We start from the raw sequence: 20,613 nt of genomic DNA, 5'->3' as shown, positions 1-20,613 counted from the left end.
AAGGTACACAAAAATGATTATATGAGATAAACTATAGCAGGTATGGTAAAAGAGGTTCATATATAATGCCACGAGAGATCAGTTATAATATTAATAATCTTGGGAAGTAGAATGCAAAGAAAAGGGGTCAAAGATGACATCGAAGTATTTCAAACTAAGTAATTTAGGAGACAGAGTACCATTAAAAAATAATGAAAAAAGAGTTAGTAAAAGAAGACAATATATTCAGGTTTAGACATATGTCTCATATGTAAGTAGAGATGTCTAGCATGCAAATGAAGATTGGAATTCATTAATGAGGTCAGTTTGGAGATGTAAGATCTGGGATATAAACATGAATACTAGGCAATCTACTGGGTACTCTGAGAGTAGAGGAGCATTAAATCAGAGAAGGTCTCAAGAAAGCTTTTAATAGCAGATGGTGTCTAATTTTAGAAGATGGAGAGAACTGGTTCTAAAAAGATGAGTAAACACATGGGGAGGAATGGTGGTAGAAAAAGCATGGGTGAATGCAAGCATATAACGCATGGCATATCTAAAACAAAGGATGTGTGCATGGGCAGAGTAGGACTTGAAATCAGTAAAAGAATCAGGAACCAGATTTTAAAGGATTTGATGCCCTAAGCCACGGAATTTAAACCTCATCTTGAAAGCCACAACACACCATGAAAAGATTTTCAAACAGGAGCAATATGGTCTGATTTAATTTTTAGAAGATAATTTTATCTAATGAGGAAATGAGATGGAGGAGAGTAACCAGTTTGGAGGACAAATAATCAGTTCGGAGGCCACAGCAATAATCTGTGGTTGACCTAAGGCAGTGGGACAAAGACAAGAAAGAGAAGACTCCATGAGCTATAAAAAAAGGCCGAATGTTTCAGGGCTTAGTAACTAAGCAGATGTGTGGGGATATTGAAAAGAGAAGTCTAAAGAACAACTTCTAAGTTTTTGGCTGGGCAGATGGTGGTAGTTGTGGAATGAAGAGAAATTAATCTGAGGGGAAAGGTGAGGTATCTGAAAACACTGCATTTGAGGTAGGTAACCATGAACCATCTAAGTAAATGTACTTAGTAGGCAGCTGGACATATCAGTCTAGAATACAGCTAGAGGACTGAACTAGAGATACATATTTGAGCTACTGATGGTGAAGATGGATATGAAATGATGCTGTCAAAGAAGAATGTATAGAATAAGAGAGCAGACGACAGAAGATAGAGTCCAAGAACATCTCTATTTAAGGCGCAAGGAGAGAAAAGAAATCTGTGTCGGAAGCAGAGAGCCAACATTGAAGAAAACCAGGAAAGGTTGATATAGAATGGGAGGTAGGAAAGTATTTCAAGAATAAGGGTATTTTCAATAGTCATAAATGCCAGCATATTCAAATAAAAGAAAGAAAAAAGATAACTGGCTATGGCAACTTCAACAGAATGGTGAGAACAGAAATCAGATTATACTGGGGTGAAATAAAAGGTGAGGAAATAGTGCTTTTTTTTTTTCAAGAGGCTCAATTTGTATATATAAAAAAGAGAAATACAAATATACAGAATTAGGGATCAAAGGAGGTATTTATTATTACTATGATTTAAGATGGGAGAAAATGGAATAACTTGATATATTAAGAGATAAACCACTGAAGAGGAAGAGTTTAAAGACAGAGAGAAGTAACAGGTTCTAAAACAGAAAGGGAAATTATTCTTGGACCACAGATACATATTTTACTGAACTAGGAGGAAAGCACAAGTGTGCTAATGTTTGTAGGTAAGAAGAAAGGAAGTAGGAAAGTTCTCACTTAATGGCCTTGACTGTTGTAGATGGAGTAGGAAACAAAGTCATTTATAGAAGCGATGGTAGCAGTGGTAGTTTAAAACCTGAGGCTAAGAGGTAAAAAACTGGAAAAGCTTTGGGGGACCTGGATGACTCAGTCAGTTAAGGTCTGACTCTTGGTTTTGGCTCAGGTCATGGTCTCATGGGTTGTAAGATCAAGCCCCACATCAGACTTGGCACTCAGTGAAGTCTGTTTGACCTCTGACTCTGTCTCCCTCTGACTCTCCCCCTACCTGCACTCACTAAATAAATCTTAAAAACAACAACAACAACAACAACAAAACAAAACGGAAAAGCTTCCAGGAAATGGTTAGGAAGCAATGAGAGTTAACCACTTGGGACTGTCATGGATCTACAGTAGTACGGATCTGCATGTCTGCATGATCCATTTTGGTAGAGCTCAACGAGCCAGGTAAAGAAACAGTAATACAGGTTGCTGGATGGCTAAGATGGAAAAACACATGGTAATAATGTATGAGTGATAAAAGTGTATATAAAAATAAAAATTCATGTAGGCTGGCAGAGATCAGGAAGGGAGGAAAACCATGAAGGACAAGGTAATTTAAGAAACTGAGTAGGGATCTTAAATAGTCTAAAAAGCAAATGAGAATAAGGGAGTGAGTGAGAAAGAAGGGTAGGATATTTTAGTCTCAGAATTAGTCTCAGAATTTCACTGTGTGAAATTTCAGGGATGGAACAGGGCCATGGGTATGGGTTTAAAATGGAGTAGAATGGAACGTTACCACAGTGGAGAAAGGTTCTTAATGCTTGATAATCATCTAAAGGGTTGACTTCATCAAATCACCAAAAATGAATCCAAGATTAAGGATATTAAGAACGAAGAATAGTATCTTCTCCTGAGCATAACTGTATATTTGTCAATGAATTCTTATCAGAGATCTCACTGAATATGTGAGCAGTGACCAGGAGATCATTGTATTAAAGATGACTAGAAGGCAGCAGGGTTTGGAGGGTACCAACCTCAAAAGATAGTTTTATGACAGTAGAGGAATAATGATTGCAGCTAGAAATGGAAAGCAAGAGGACCATTTTCTCCACTCTAGGTGGTACTCAGTAAATGAAAAATTGAGGTTCTCCTAAAGAATGGTTTAGCACAGTATGGCTTGTGGGATCTGGCCAGCTGCCTTTTTTGGGGGGGGGGGATAAAGTGTTTTTTTTTTTGTTGTTGTTTTTAACTTTTTGTTGGATCTTAGCCACACCCATTTGCTTATGTATTGTCTAGGGCTGTTTTTGCCCTACATTGGTATTGCTGAGTAGCTGCAACAGAGATCACATGGCCTGCAAAGCCAAAATATTTACTATCTGGCCCTTAGGGAAAAAGTTTGCCAGCCTCCGCTCTACAGCCAAGGGGAGTGGGGAAATTGGGGTGTGGTGGGAAGTATCCAGGTTTCACTTATGTCTCCATGTTCATAAGAGTAGAGACAGCATTCTTAGAAGAAGATAAACATATGAAGTGAGTCTCTTCCCCTCAAATGGAGATTTCAGAAGACAAAGTGGAAAGAATATGGTAGGGAGACATGAGTGTGAAATTGGTAAAGTAGCAGTTGAAGACCTCAGGTTGTGAAAGCCTGGAATATAATGCAAGATGGGGAATATATCTAATAATCAGTTAATAAGAGATGAGTAACAAGATTCATCCAGTAATGGGAATTTGTTGAAGGAATAACTATAAATAGTTTAGTTTCTAGGGGCACCTGGGTGGCTCAGTAAGTTGAACGTCTGACTCTTAATTTTGGCCCAGGTCATGGTCTCAGGGTGGCGAGACTGGGTCAACAAGCTGGGCTCTGTGCTGGGTATGGAGCCTGCTTAGATTCTCAATCTCTCTCTCTATCTCTCTCTCTCTCTTTTGGCTCCCTCCTCCTCAAATAGTTTTTTATATTTTCCAGAAAAGTTTTATAGTCTTTGGATAGGAAGGCAGAAGAATATGTGACAGGTTATTTAAAAGGGTTGAGGACTGGGGCAAGAGGACCGAAGGGCTAGGACATGCAAAGGCCCAGTTCAAAAACTGACTCACAATTGGTACTGAATTATAAATGTTAAAAAGTTTAGGATAATTTCTTTCTTTCTTTCTTTTTTAAAGATTTTATTTATTTATTTGACAGAGAGAGAGGGCACACGCAGGAGGAGTGGCATGCAGAGAGAGATGGGGGAGCCCAATGCGGGGCTTGATCCCAGGACCCTGGGATCATGACCTGAGCTGAAGGCAGACACTTACTGGACTGAGCCACTCAAGTGCCCCTAGAAAAATCTCAAAGTATCTGTGTTTACAACACAAATATGATCATGTAAAAAAAAAAAATCAAATAACCATGTTAATTGTAACTGCCATTTCATTATTAAAAAATTACAACTGATTAATAGTTTTTTAATCACCAGAAAGACATGTTGATTATTTGCTAAAGGTTGATTTTAAAAAAAGGTTTTCAAGTGAATGTTTTCAAAACTGTTAACTATATACTTACCTGCTTTATTACTAAGCTTGTATAAGAAAGTTTGGCGAGGGTCTGAGTGATCTCGACATGTCAGTTGTAAAAGAGAACCTGATTTTTTCCATTTCTGCATGAACCATAGACCTACAGAGTTACAAATGATATGTGAATAATGCTGGAAATACAGGGTAACATATGCCAAGATTATTAATTTTAGTATATATTTCACTTCAAAAATGAGATCTACCAAACTAGCATTTTCTTAACTAATAAAAAATATATTTGTAAAATATTTCCTTTTTCTGATAACAAATATAAACACATACATTCAAGTTAATTATGGGTTAATGGTGGTTGATAGAGAGCTTGCTATTTCGATCACATTCACTAATGAAATAGATAATGATTCAAGGACAAATTTGGGAAAAGTGTACCTTTAGATATATTTTTCAAATTATAAAGAAGCAGAGATGGAAAAAACTTCACAGTAGTAGATCCAAACGCTTAAGCACTGAGTGTTTTAGTCTAGAGATAAATATAGATATGGTAGATAAACTGTATAAGGACTAACTCTTACGATGAGCAATTGGTTAATGTTTTCTAGTAACAGCTGAATATAATGAAGATTTATTTATTTGCTTGTTTATTTGTTTATTTATTTATGGGGGGGCAGAGGAGAGGGACCCTGAGATCATGACTTGAGCTGAAATGAAGACCTGAATGCTTAACCAACTGAGCCAGAGATACCTCTTAAGTTTCATATTTATTTGTATTTCTTTGTATTATCAGTTACGCATATTTAAATGCATCTTCCCCTTAATTAAGAGAAACCCTAATCACTCTCTGGAACAGGTTTTCAAGATTGTGCAAAATACTAATTTCCACTTTTATTGTTTCTAATATTACAGAGGGGAACAGGGCAAGAAAAGAGAAAAAAAACTCTTTAATTGATTAAATCTTGTAAGCCTATTTCGGGAAAAGTTTAGTGAAAAAAGAAATTCAAAGTACTGCATCTTATTTACATTGGGTTTTATTTTACATTACTTATAGATTTCATCTTTTTCATGCCCTCTTTATAAAAAAATTATAAAAATCTAGAACTAGCTGTTTATGGATACCATAGTCTGGAACAGGATACAAGGAAAATAGAATGGTTTCTTTGTCAATGAAAGTGAAAGAAAAAATGGAAGTAAGAGTTTCAAAGCTCAATGCAGAGAGACAGAATATAATCTACTTTATTCTCACAATGGGAATCAATGGACTAAACTATAAAAACTACTTAAAAAATCTAAGAGAAAAAACCATACCAAACAAAAGGCAAATAAAATATCAGATCTTTCTTGATGAGAATATTCATTCTAATCAAAATTGTGGTCTTAACTTTCATTTTAAGTTTTAAAAAATTTTAAAATTTATTTTCTCATAACATCCCTTTTTTTTTTTTTTTTAATTTAATTTTATTTATTTGACAGACAGATCACAAGTAGGCAGAGAGGCAAGCAGAGAGAGAAGGGAGGAAGCAGGCTCCCTGCTGAGCAGAGAGCCCGATGCGGGGCTCGATCCCAGGACGCTGGGATCATGACCTGAGCCGAAGGCAGCGGCTTTAACCCACTGAGCCACCCAGGCGCCCCATCCCTTTGTTTTCAAACCAAAATCAGAGTTAAAATTCTATGTATAATATTTTGTAACTTTATAATATATTAAATATAGGTATTTATTTTTTATCTGCTTAACTGATGGAACAACAGAATAGCCTGTTTTTAAGATAAACATTTACTGAAAATATTTAGTTTAATGAAAATTAGTTCAAAACACTCTTTGTCACTTTTGATACATATCATCTCAATATGATAACATTCATTTTCTGAAATGACTTTTACTGATTTATTTCACGTACATGATGAAACAAAAATTTCTACATCTTTTTTTTCACAAAATTCCAAGTACGTGTCAGGTCAGCTTTAAATAAATACCAGAAAACTTTAAATTTGTATTTAAATTTTCTCCCCATACCGTATTTTTTATACTGAACAATAAAACTTGTTACCTGTATTAACAAGAGCACTGCTATTGTAGAGTGTACCAAGGTGAGGTCCAGAAAGAGATAAAAAGGTATGAAGTTTGTTGAGGTAATATCTAAACCTTGGCCTTGTAAGCACTGAACGGATTATTAAATTGCCCAACGAATGTCCAATAAAGCTTTAAGAAAAAAAAAAAAGACATTTCTCCCATAGTATTAATTTTAAAAAGAAATATTAAAGCTGATACTTCTATACACAGATGTGACATACTAAGTATCTGGAAATTTCTAGTATGTTTTAAAGCTATGTTTTGATACTTTGAAATGATGTAACTTATATTTTGAAGGAAAAAATGTGAGAATGTAGTAGAAAATTTCTACTATATAATTTAAATGTTTATCGAAATAAGATATTACTTATCAGAAAATTTTTATTCATAGTTATAACTGCCTAGAAATAAATACATTTTAAAAGTAACTATACATTGACTAGATGATAAATTTGCCTCCTTAGGCACACATGCCAATTATTACTCATTGAATCATGATTTAAAACAAAATAATGAAATTGTACCTATAAAGGATAGCTTAGGAAAAATTCTATACCCATTTCATTTATTTTCTGGTCTATACCCTAAAATTTATAAAGCATCTCACCTTTATTAAGGAATGGTTTAAATCAAAAGAGCCTTTTTACTTATCATCATTGTGCAATAGATGGTATATTAGTCCCTGGGGATAATTAACAGTGAAAGAAGAGAGTTTGAAAGCTGTCTTAAATTGGCTTACCGATACAGCTAGTGAGAAGCTCAGGATAAACTTCCCTCCCAAACTGGAAGTTCCTGAAGCTGTGGGGTGAGAATTATGATTGCAACTAATAGTCCTCAATTAACCAGATCAGGCTTTTGAATAATGGTTAATTATAACTAATAATTTAATCTAAAAGAGGTAATATGTTTATGGATAAATGAAAAAAACTGAAATATTATTTTCTCATCATAATATAAATGAATAAAAGGAATATAAGATCACTGTAGAAAATTTAGTAAATAAAATGTATTTTAAAACCTATAAATGAAGAGAATAATTAGAATAAGAAAATACATCTCTCCTCCCTCCTAACATACTTGCATCTCCACCCATTTTAAGATAAATGGTTTTTAAAATGACTTCAAATAAAAACCTATTTATCTCTCTTTTTAGTGCTTATTCTCCATAATTCAAACTGGAAACAAACTCTTTCAAAAGCCTATGGTTATAAGAGCCCAGTTTCTTCCTCTAACCTAGTTGAGATACAAAGGTAATTATTATTCTACTTTTTGAGGCAGAAAGATTAGTTTTGACTTTTTCTTTAAGTCCTACTGTACCAGAGGAAACAAATATTTTTCTATCTCCATGTCTATTCACAGTATCTGCTTGAATTATGAGACACATATTGCTTTGACCATCTTGGTTGTGGAAAACTGACTCACAAAGCAGAGTTAGGAGACCTTGAAAGTAATTTTTTGTTTCATTTGTTTGTATATATATCCATTGCCCTAAAATCTTTCTTTTTGGTTAACAGCTTTATTGAGATATAATTCACACACACATTCACCCATTAAAATGTATAATTTAATGGTTCTTAGTGTATTCACAGAGTTGTGCAACCAACACAAGAGATTATGGAACATTTTCACCACTTCAAAAAACCCCTGAATCCTTTAGCTATTATGGGCGCCATCTGCCATCTCCCCCAGCCCTAAGTAATCATTAATCTACTACTGTCTCAAGAGATTTGCTATTCTGAATAATTCATATAAATGGAATCATATGTGGTCTTTCCCTAAAATTTTTAAATTTTTTCTTTTCTCTTTAAATTAGGCAAACTGAATTGTCGTCTCCTATATTTCATAATAGGGCAACAAAACTACCACATATTCTGTTTAATTTTTCAGTTTCTATTTAATGTTTTTTGTTTAATTCATAGAGACATAAAGGTATGTTAATTAATATTACAGAGAATTATAAAAGTTACCTTATTTTTGAGACTGTTAGGCTATATATCTGAATATATTGTATGATCTCATCCAGAAGGCGATCAGTCATACTATCAAAATCAGCAAAAGTATCATTCTGAATAAAGGAAAACAGACATATATTATGCTAAATATGAATAATCACAGGAAAAACAATATAAACATGATTTTTTATTTAGGTGCTGAAAATATGGTTAAGATGGGTGGTTTTTAGAGAAGCTGGTGAATAATATTCATTATATAAAGTGAGCAAAATGTGAAATTTCCAGGAAAAGAAAAAATTCAGTGTTCTCAATAATACTTTTTTCATTAGTTCTTTTGCCCAATACCCACATTTAACTTAAGGTTATTTATAATGGTTTAATTAATGAAATTTTTGCATAGAAATGTGAAATTCTAGAAATTTTGTGCATGTGAAGAGCTCATAAGCCAAATTATAAATCATTTCAGTTTTGTTAGTATATGCATTAATGTGAAATTTCATACAAACCAGAAAAATTATTTCTATTAGTATAAGCATTTTGTAGTAAACAAATAATTAGGTAGAAACTAGTACAAAAAATATTTGTTTCCATTGAAAACACTGTCATAATATTGTACCTGATTTCTCTCAGACATGAGAAAATCAATTCTTCCCCCAGGCAGTCCAAGTTCAATGTAAGTTTTTACTAATCGGAGATCTGCGCTGTTACCTAGAAAATAAAGAAAATGAAAAATTATGTCTGAAGGACAAGATAAAGTAAAATGTACAGAGTACATCATCATATATTTGAAGAGGAGTATATCATCTCTGCCAGTTTTGAACAGATAGTACAACCTGAAATAGAGTTCTCTATTTCCATGTCAAGGCTGATTTCAAGTAGCCATACAATTTGCTTCTTAGGAATTTTGGTGACATTGATGCTTTTGCTTTTGCTTTCCCACCGGATGGTGTTTTTATTAATTGTTAGCTTTGGAGACTGCTGGCTGTGGTCACTGTGAATGACTTATGGAAGTACTCCTTCCATCATTACTATGGTTGATTATTTAAAAAACCTTGAATGAAGTTTTTTTTTTTTTTTAAGATTTATTTATTTATTTGAGAGAGAGAGAGACAGCGGGGAAGAGGGGCAGGGACAGAGGAAATTGGAGAGACAGTCCGAAGCAGACTCCGTGCTGAGTGTGGAGCCTGACACAAAGCTCCATTTTATGAACCTGAGATCATGGACCTGAGCCAAAATCAAGTTAGATGCTTAACCAATTGCGCCATCCAGGCACCCTGGATGCATTTTAGATTCAGATTTAACTTGTTCACTTTTTTTTTTTTTATTTCTTATGTATTTTATTGTGCTGAGACTTTAGTCATATTTCTGGGTCTCCTCTTTTATTTAAAATTTTTAAAATTTTTTTATAAACATTTATTTTTAGCCCCAGGGGTACAGGTCTTGTGAATCACCAGGTTTACACACTTCACAGCACTCACCACAGCACACACCCACCACCCCAATGTCCATAACCACACCATCCTCTCCTGACCCTCCTCCCCCCAGCAACCCTCAGTTTGTTCTGCGAGATTAAGAGTCTCTTATGGTTTGTCTCCCTCCTGATCCCATCTTGTTTCATTTATTCTTTTCCTACCCCCCAAACTTCCCATGTTGCATCTCCACTTCCTCATATCAGGGAGATCATATGATAGTTGTCTTTCTCTGATTGACTTATTTCGCTAAGCATAATACCCTCTAGTTTCATCCATGTTGTCGCAAATAGCAAGATTTCATTTCTTTTGATGGCTGCATAGTATTCCATTGTGTATATATATCACCTCTTCTTTATCCATTCATCTGTTGATGGACATCTAGCTTCTTTCCATAGTTTGGTATTGTGGACACTGCTGCTATAAACATTCCGGTGCATGTGCCCCTTTGGATCACTACGTTTGTACCTTTAGGGTAAATACCCAGTACTGCAATTGCTGGATCAGAGGGTAGCTCTATTTTCAACTTTTTGAGGAACCATGCTGTTTTCCAGAGTGGCTGCACCAGCTTGCATTCATTCCCACCAACAGTGTAGGAGGGTTCCCCTTTCTCCGCATCCTCACCAGCATCTGTCATTTCCTGCCTTGTTAATTTGAGCCATTCTGACTGGTGTGAGGTGGTATCTCATTGTGGTTTTATTTTTTTTTTTAGTTTTTTTTTTTTTTTAAGATTTTATTTATTTATTTGACAGGCAGAGATCACAAGCAGGCAGAGAGGTGGGCAGAGAGAGAGAGGAAGGGAAGCAGGCTCCCTGCTGAACAGAGAGCCCGATATGGGGCTCGATCCCAGGACCTTGGGATCACAACCCGAGCTGAAGGCAGAGGCTTTAACCCACTGAGCCACCCAGGTGCCCCGCTCATTGTCGTTTTGATTTGTATTTCCCTGATGCTGAGTGATGTGGAGCACTTTTTCATTTGTCTGTTGGCCATCTGGATGTCTTCTTTGCAGAAATGTCTGTTCATGTCCTCTGCCCATTTCTTGATTGGATTATTTGTTCTTTGGGTGTTAAGTTTGCTAAGCTCTTTATAGCTTTTGGATACTAGCCCTTTATCTGATATGTCATTTGCAAATATCTTCTCCCATTCTGTCAGTTGTCTTTTGGTTTTGTTAACTGTTTCCTTTGCTGTGCAAAAGCTTTTGATCTTGATGAAATCCCGATTGTTCATTTTTGCTCTTGCTTCCCTTGTCTTTGGCGATCTTCCTAGGAAGAAGTTGTGCGGCTAAGGTCCAAGAGGTTGCTGCCTGTGTTCTCCTCAAGGATTTTGATGGATTACTGTCTCACATTGAGGTCCTTCATCCATTTTGAGTCTATTTCATGTGTGGTGTAAGGAAATGGTCCAATTTCATTTTTCTGCATGTGGTTGTCCAATTTTCCCAACACCATTTGTTGAAGAGGCTGTCTTTTTTCCATTGGACATTATTTCCTGCTTTGTCGAAGATTCATTGACCATAGAGTTGAGGGTCTATTTCTGGGCTCTCTATTCTGTTTCATTGACCTATGTGTCTATTTTTGTGCCAGTACCATACTGTTTTTGTAATAGAGCTTGAAGTCTGGAATTGTGATGCCACCAACTTTGGCTTTCTTCTTCAATACTCCTTTGGCTATTCGAGGTCTTTTCTGGTTTAGGATTATTTGTTCCATTTCTTTGAAAAAAATGGATGGGATTTTGATAGGGATTGCATTAAATGTATAGATTGCTTTAGGTAGCATAGACATTTTCACAATATTTGTTCTTCCAATCCAGGAGCATGGAACATTTTTCCATTTCTTTGTGTCTTCCTCAATTTCTTTCATGAGTACTTTATAGTTTTCTGAGTATAGATTCTTTGCCTCTTTGGTTAGGTTTATTCCTAGGTACCTTATGGTTATGGGTGCAATTGTAAATGGGATTGACTCCTTAATTTCTCTTTCTTCTGTCTTGTTGTTAGTGTAAAGAAATGCGACTGATTTCTGTGCATTGACTTTATATCCTGACACTTTACTGAATTCCTGTACAAGTTCTAGCAGATTTGGAGTGGAGTCTTTTGGGTTTTCCACATACAGTATCATATCATCTGCAAAGAGTGATAGTTTGACTACTTCTTTGCCGATCTAGATGCCTTTAATTTCTTTTTGTTGTCTGATTGCTGAGGCTAGGACTTCTAGTACTATGTTGAATAGCAGTGGTGATAATGGACATCCCTGCCGTGTTCCTGACCTTAGTGGAAAAGCTTTCAGTTTTTCTCCATTGAGAATGATATTTGAGGTGGGTTTTTCATAGATCACTTTGATAATATTGAGGTATGTGCCCCCTATCCCTACACTTTGAAGAGTTTTGATCAGGAAGGGATGCTGTACTTTGTCAAATGCTTTTTCTGCATCTATTGAGAGTATCGTATGGTTCTTGTTCTTTCTTTTATTAATGTATTGTATTACACTGATTGATTTGCAGATGTTGAACCAAACTTGCAGTCCTGGAATAAATCCCACTTGGTCGTGGTGAATAATCCTTTTAATGTACTGTTGGGTCCTATTGGCTAGTATTTTGGTGAGAATTTTCGCATCTGTGTTCATCAAGGATACTGGTCTGTAATTCTCTTTTTTGATGGGATCCTTGTCTGGTTTTGGGATCGAGGTGATGTTGGCCTCATAAAATGAGTTTGGAAGTTTTCCTTCCATTTCTATTTTTTGGAACAGTTTCAGGAGCATAGGAATTAATTCTTCTTTAAATGTTTGGTAGAATTCCCCTGGGCCTGTTCACTTTCTTTTCATGGTTTTGTAATAGTTGAATAGACAAAAAATTCCAGGGGGCACCTGGGTGGCTTAATTGGTTAAGCACCTGCCTTTAGCTCAGAAATATAATTCCATTTAGATATTTTTTTTTAAGATTTTATTTATTTATTTGACAGACAGAGATCACAAGTAGGCAGAGAGACAGGCAGAGAGAGAGGAGAAAGCAGGCTCTCCACGGAGCAGAGAGCCCGATGCGGGGCTCGATCCCAGCACCCTGGGATCATGACTTGAGCCGAAGGCAGAGGCTTTAACCCACTGAGCCACCCAGGCACACCTCCATTTAAATAATTTAAAGGAGCTTAATTACTAACTTAAAAGATGTCTATAAATATTGAAAACGTATTAGATGAAATACATAAATTAAAAAATTATTATCTTTAAAAATTAGTTTAGTGGCTTTTTGGTTAATTCCTTTGGGTTTAATTAGGAACGTAAACATGTTATCAATTGCTGAGTTTCTACTTTACCCTTCCAATATTTATATCTTTTAGGTATTTCATGCACTAATAAAGACAATTATTTTATTCCTGATTTTACAAGGAACATCACTAGTGTTATAAAGTAAATGTTTTCCACTGGCTGAGAATGTATATGCTTAATCTCATTAATAAATCACATTAATAATCACATTGAATAAATCACATTAATAAATGCTATTTAAAACTTAGTTTGGTGCTTAATTGTAAAAATCAGGAATGGACACCAAATTTTACCAATAGTTTCTTACTTGATTTGTTGACATAGGTATATTTTATTAATAAATTTCCTCACATATATTTACCTTTGCATTCTGGGAATTAAATCCTAGTTGTTATAGTGACTTAATACATTGATTCAACTCGCTAGAGGTTTTTGGAGACCATTAAAAATTTTTTTATTTACTTATCTGTTTACTTGTTTCTGCAATATTGCTAGAGTATTATTAATTGTATTTATGTCAGATTGGCCAGCTATTCTTTGGGATGTGGGTGTGATATCTTTTCCAGATTTGGTAACAAAGTTAGGTTAACTTCAAAGAATAAAACGAGCTGCATTCCATAATTTTTGCTATTACTCTGGAACAATTTCTATAACAAATTATATAACAATAAGTAACATATTTCTTAAAAATTTCAAAGAAGAACGTGCCAGAGATTCTACTGGGCCAAGAAGTCTTTCTCGGGTGATAATCCTTTGAAAATTCCATTACTTGCAGGGGGAAGAGGTTAGTATTGGAGACATTTTATTTCTTTTATTTTTTAAAGATTTTATTTATTTGAGAGAGAGAGAGATAGAGAGAGAGAGAGAGAGTGAGCAAGCACGCACAAGCAGGGGGGAGAGAGAGAAGAGGGCTCCCCACTGAGCAGGGAGCCCAATATGGGTCAATCCCAGGGTCCTGGGATTATGACCTGAGCTGAAGGGAGATGCTTAACTAACTGAGGCACTCAGGCACCCTGAGATAATTTTATTTCTTGAGAGTCAAGTTCTTCTTCTTTGTGTGTGTGTGTGTGTGTGTGTGTGTGTGTGTGTGTTATGTTAGTGACCATATATAAGTTTCTGATGTAGCTTTCCATGATTCATTGTTTGTGTTTAACACCCAGCGCTCCATGCAATACGTGCCCTCCTTAATACCCATCACCAGGCTCACCCAACCCCCCCACACTCCTCCCTTCTAAAACCCATTTGTTCCTGGAGAGTCAAGTTCTTTTGTTAAAGAAAAATCTTCAGGGGTGCCTGAAGTGGCTCAGTCAGTTAAGTGTCTGCCTTTGGCCCAGGTCATGATCCCTGGATGCTGGGATCAGGCCCTGCATCAGGCTCCCTGCTCACAGGGAACCTTCTTCTCCTTTTCTTCCCTGCTCATACTTTCTCTCACTCTCTCTCTCTCTCAAATAAATAAATAAAATCTTTTTTTTTTTTAAAGATTTTATTTATTTATTTGTCAGAGAGAGAGAGGGAGAGGGAGAAAGCACGAGCACAGGCAGAGGCAGAGGGAGAAGCAGGCTCCCTGCCAAGCAAGGAGCCTGATGTGGGACTCGATCCCAGGACGCTGGGATCATGACCTGAGCCGAAGTCAGCTGCTTAACCAACTGAGCCACCCAGGCGTCCCAATAAATAAAATCTTTTAAAAAATTTTTAAAAATCTTCAATTTCATAACAATTTACTAGCTTAGATCTGTTTAGTATTTTTATGTCCATAAAAATCTTTCTTCAATTTCTTCTTACAGAATTATATCATAATATAGTAATAATATGCTAGTCTAGAGGTATTTGGCATTTTCTAACATAGTTCCTAATCTAGAAAAAACAGTCTGTTGAATAACCAAAATAGCTGCCACAAAACTAGAGCACTAAAGCCAGGTATTCAGGATTTAAATTACACCCTAATAAATTAGTAAATCTTCAATTCTTACTACTGATTTCTCTAGCTCATAAGGTTTAAAGCATCAGACTAAAAGGGTACCAGGCTGACTATCAAAGGGAGATAAAATGATTGCCATGAGGTGACTGCTGAGAAAACCAACAATAGAAGACAGGAAAACCCAAAGTTAAAAGAAATAAAATGCTAGTATATGGATGGATGTCAGTTCCAAGGAAAATTTACTTAAAAGGAAATATAACATTATACTTAGCAAAGTTAAGCATATTTTGTTTTAGAATGTATTTAAGATTTAATTAATTTAAGCAATTTTAAATATTTTCAGTCAAAGATTAAGTTAAACTAGATGAAAAGAAAATATATTGAGTTGCCATGGGTTTTATCCACAGACAGGACATACCATCTAAACCATGTACACAGACAATGAGATGTACTCCATCTTCAGAGCCATCCTCTTCTTCCATGCTAAAATAAGGGACTGAAGATGCTAGCAGAGGAACATCACTGTACATGAACCCAGGGAGTTGAAGTTGCTTCAATTCTTCTTTTGCCTGGAGGAAGCTGAAGCAAAATATTGTAAGAGATACTCTTTACTAAGTTTTATATTCAGTTTTTAGAATGAAAAAGACAACATGCTGAATTTAGGGAACTGCAGAAGAGGTAATATTTGGTTTTAAATTATTTGGTTTTAAAATAATGAAAATATGTGACACCACCTAAATGATTTAGAAACCAGAAAGTAATTTTCTTTGCTACTGTTAGTATATACTCTGATCAAATACAATCAATACTTCAAATCTGAAATCACTTAAAATAGTGTTTCAAACTTGAAATCAACTAAGAAAATATTAGGAGTGAAGCTACACTTCCTATAAAGTTTGATATTATATAGAAAAGCTGGGAGAAGTACTGGAAGGATGATAATCTGATGCTTATTCTGTAATCAAACCTGAGCCTGTTTGCTGCTTTTTAATCTTACATAAATGAAAAGTAAGGAGCTAGTCTACCTAAAGTGTAACACTGAGAATGGTAGTTACAGTTCTTAGTAGATTAAGTTATTTCTATTTTTCCTCTAGAAATACCAATAGAAAGGAACAGAACCAGGAGGGGGATATGACTAAATATAATTGGTGGCATACACTCATTTTGAATGAGTAACAAGTCTAAGCAACTTGGGGTTGCAAACATCAAAAATTATTAACTATTTTAACACTGTATCATTTGAACTGATAAAAGTAAAACTCAAGGAAGCGATGAATTCTACTAAACGGAGTAGGGTACTCTGGATGAAGACATAAATTGTTTTTATCAATAACTCAGAAAAGTTTGAGGTAGCCAGCAGGTGGTATAACCTTCAGTCTTCTCGCATATTACAGTTCTTTAATAGGCCATTATCACCTTATCAGTTTCACTAGCTGTGGGCACTATGAGATCTTAGTTATATATAAATCAGAATAATCTAGGAACTTGGAAAATCTATTATAGACATGCCTAGATCTTTCACTCCAGGGATTATAATTCCAACTGGAATACGGTAGTAGAATAGTTTGAGAACCAGTGCCATGCTAATAAACCTCTATCATCCTCAAAATTTTTCTGAGTATTTAACTGGTCCATGAAATATCAAGCCAGGAAATCACAGATTTAGCTGAGATAACCTGGGTCTGGTAGGTGGAGCAAGTTTCTACTTACTTATTATTCATTATCTAATATTGCCACATGCACTTGTAGAACCTAACCCGTCTGAGAGTTAATGGTGGAGAAATGAGGTACTGATGAAAATAAGAGTTTTAACCCCAGTTATTCCATACATCTAACATAACCACCGATGGAAAATTTGTATCAAAATGTCTAGCTTATAGAACAAGACAATCAGATGGAGAACTACAGGTCTGTCAAAGAGCACACTGAATTCATTTCTCCATTTTTAGAAAGGTAATCAAAGAAGCACTTTTTGTATTACAGAAACCAGAAAACATGAAATGGATATGTTATCAGAGACATAGATACAGATACACAGATTTTCTATACATACATTTGGTAGCACATGCTATGGTGCTCCATTACTTACGCTTGTATTTGAGGCTTTGGTGAATTCTCATACCAGGAAACTGATGAAGTGAAGTTGTTAGAAGTCCTGCATGGCTGTTTTGTAATGGCATCAAATTTACTTTTAGAAGAACACTTAACACTACAAGGAGATTCTCGTGGTGCAGATGGGAAGGACAAACAACCAGAAGTACAGACAGCGGGCATATTTACACCATCCTTCAGGTAGTCACTGTTTATTTTTTCAGAATTTATAAGTCTTTCTTCTTCTAGTGCATCTCTGTTAGTATAGTGAGCATTTACTTTTTCATCCAAAGCTGAATAATCTGCTTCTTCGTAATACCCATTTTGAACCATTTGTTGATCCTGCTCTTCCTCCTCATCCTCTTTACCCTGTTCCTGAAGAAGATTACTAATTTCTTTTTCAGAAATTTTCTTCTGAGGGCTAACTGAGTTGCTATAGCTAATCGCACATATGTCAGAAATCTCCGTACTGCTTTGAGAGCCAAAATAATTTTCCACAAGCCCTTGCTTTACCATATCAGGACTGGCTGAAAGAGGATCATTTGTACCCAGGTGAGTTTCATTTTTAACTGTTTGGGCTTCTGAATTTATTTCTTTGAGATTTAAGGTATCACCATTTTTTCTTTTCACAGTTTCCTCTTCTCTAACTTCTGTATTAGTAGAAACAGAACCTGAAACAACACAAGGGGCACCTAAACAAACCAGTGTTGAATTTAATGTAATTGCTGTCCCTGAAGAGTTACTAGATTTATCAGGACTCTGGGAGTCTTTACACATAGTGTCCAAGTTAGGTTTGGAGCTGCAACTACTTTTCACATCACAGGAAGTATGTTCATCTGAAAAAACAAATTGCAAAGGGTCTTTAGTGCTTGAATTTAAGGAATGTATTGCTATAGTTTCATTGTCCAAATGCCCTGAAAATACGACACTCTGTTGTTGCAAAATAATACTTGATTTTTTACTATTGTCACATTTTGGCAAGTCAACTGGTCCTAGATTTAACACAGTTTTGCTATCACTTAGGTGACATTCAGGCACAACAGATTTCTTAGAATTTTCATCAGGTGACAGTTCATCATCAGAAGGCAGAGAGTTTATGGATGTCAAAGATGACTGTATTTCACTTAAAGCACTTGTACTCTCAGTACAATGACTTCCTAATGAAAATTTTACATTACAATCAGGTTTCATCAAAAGCTGAGGAAATAATCTTTCATTATTGTAAGGACCTTGTCCTTGCACAGTTTCAAATACTACATCAGGGTTTGGATGTGTTGCAAAAGAACTTGGTTCACTTTCAACACCTGAATCTGAAAATCTAGATGAGGCATACGTGGCATTAATATCTGGTAACTTAATTGTATCTCCACTTACTACAACATGATATTCTTTTGCAGAAGCAGGTTGGTTACTTCTTAACTTAGCTAATGAGTCTCCAATAGAACAGCACTTTGCTTCCTGCAAAGCTTCCTTTTCAAGTGTTATTTCTATAGATTTAGATTTACCATTAGATTCTAAGGACTCAAAGTTGGGGAGTTGTAAATTATCCATAAATAGTTCATCTGGTCGAAGCTCTGTCCAAGGTCCTATTTTAACAGTTATTTTCTCTCCACTGAAGGGATCCTTATCACAGGGCTTTACTTCAATTGTTCTAGCTCCTGAAGATGGGGTTGTTTGATGATCAGGGCAATCGTCTGATGAACTTCTGGATGCCACATTGTGTTCCACTTGTGAAATTTCACTATCATCCTGGGAGATATCAAGTTTACCTGAAATGGACAAATTTGCACAAAGATTTAGGCTGCCAGAGTTCAAAGGATCAAACAGGTTTGGTTGCATATTTTCAATATCTGGAGACTTTTGTTCAGTTCTCTCTGTATTTGTTGGCAAAAAGCTAGCTTCCTTTTGGCTTGTCTGTCTGACGTAGGTCTTTAGGTCAAAATTATATCCACATATTGTGGGATCCAGACCTTGCTTCTGACTATGTGAAGGATTGCCTTCAAAGCATTTAAAGAGATCATTTGATGCTGTATTTTTCAAACATTTGTAACCTACTAAAACCACAGAATCCTTAGAGTTCTGTTTTATAATTTTTTTGGTGTTTTCAGGTTTCATTGTTTTCATGAGCTTAGTAACCTTAACCTTGGATTTATTTGATTCTTCATTCTTTCCTTTTAGAGATTTTGTTAGCTGCTTTTCACCTTCTGCATACCAAAAATTGGAGGCACCAGCAGGTCTGACTTTCAACTCTGGGCTAGAAAGTCCCGCTATAGAGCTTTCTTCAGTCTCATATTTATCCATTCTACTGGACTCTGATCTCTGAAGATTCTGTATTCCCATCCAGGGTGCATCTAAGTCTTTTATCCAAAGAAAAAAAGATTCAGGTTTAAAACAAGGTGTGAGAAGTCAATTGATTAAGACTACATTTACTGACTACAACCTTCTAATATCCTCAAAGATGAATAAAATTGGAGGGGAAAAATGGCCCCACATTAGGGAATGGTTTTATATATATTAGGAAGAATATATAGCAAATGACACAAACTACATACATATTTTAGATTATACTTACCTTCAATAACTGAATCTAAATACCTATCTTCAAAGATTATAGGTAATGAATGGAGATCTCCATCTAATTCACTACATTCAATAGGCAGAGGTGGGAGAGAACTGCAGAAGGAAGTATTTTTGATGGCGGTGCACATCTGCAGATGACTCTGAGCACTGAAAAATATTTATGTCAGACTGTAATTTTAAAAAATTATACTGAGGGACGCCTGGGTGGCTCAGTTGGTTAAGCAGCTGCCTTCGGCTCAGGTCATGATCCCAGGGTCTTGGGATAGAGTCCCACATCGGGCTCCTTGCTCAGCGGGGAGCCTGCTTCTCCCTCTGCCTCTGCCTGCCTCTCTGTCTGCCTGTGCTCACTCTCTCTGACAAATGAATAAATAAAATAAAAAAAAAATTATACTGAATTCTACTTTATAGACTCTACCCTCTCCTCTTCTTCCCCTGACCATTCCTATCCTGTTGCAGTCCTCAAGATATAACCTCCTTAGGAAAGAGCTCTTTGGGCTGGTCCGAAGGTAGTGAGTTATCTCAATTGATTGTTCACAGTCAGTTACAGGAAAGAGCTCTTTGGTCAGAGATAAAAACAGGTACAATGAAAATTATGGTTCGTTGACAATAAATAGTTGACTTATAAAATTATGGTTTGTTGATAAACAAATTTCTATTATATTCTCCTATACTTTTTAATGTTATTTCAAAATGAGTTATTTATGCTTAATGTCTGAATTTACTAATTTGCTGGGAATAGCATATAAGAGAAATGTCAAAAGCTCCAACTGCCTACAAATGACTGATGATACTATTGGAAAAAATACATTCTATTGCTACTGGTGTACTTAACATATATTGGTGAATACCATTAACAGCTATTTAAAGCAAGGTAGATAACTTTCTAATGCATGATACTTTTTTTTTTTTGAAGATTTTATTTATTTATTTGACAGTGAAAGACACAGCCAGAGAGGGAACAGAAGCAGGGGGAGTGGGAGAGAGAGAAGCAGGCTTCCCACAAAG

The 20,613-nt window shown here is 35.7% G+C and overlaps 1 protein-coding gene across 1 annotated transcript in view; it reads right to left on the bottom strand.

Moving 5' to 3' along the window:
* Nucleotides 1–20,613, bottom strand: part of FAM135A (family with sequence similarity 135 member A) — a 120,195-nt gene that overhangs the window by 12,478 nt on the left and 87,104 nt on the right. The window contains exons 13-19 of the mRNA XM_080805357.1: nucleotides 19,601–19,755; nucleotides 17,027–19,385; nucleotides 15,356–15,516; nucleotides 8,913–9,004; nucleotides 8,312–8,409; nucleotides 6,322–6,473; nucleotides 4,308–4,418 (exon numbers count right to left, since the gene is read on the bottom strand). Coding sequence (XP_080661483.1) covers nucleotides 4,308–4,418; nucleotides 6,322–6,473; nucleotides 8,312–8,409; nucleotides 8,913–9,004; nucleotides 15,356–15,516; nucleotides 17,027–19,385; nucleotides 19,601–19,755 — 3,128 coding nt within the window. The remainder of the gene's footprint in view (nucleotides 1–4,307; nucleotides 4,419–6,321; nucleotides 6,474–8,311; nucleotides 8,410–8,912; nucleotides 9,005–15,355; nucleotides 15,517–17,026; nucleotides 19,386–19,600; nucleotides 19,756–20,613) is intronic.

Source organism: Martes martes (genome assembly GCF_963455335.1).
Source record: "Martes martes genome assembly, chromosome: 6".
Lineage (NCBI taxonomy): Eukaryota > Metazoa > Chordata > Mammalia > Carnivora > Mustelidae > Martes > Martes martes.
This window is presented reverse-complemented; position numbering and strand designations above follow the sequence as displayed.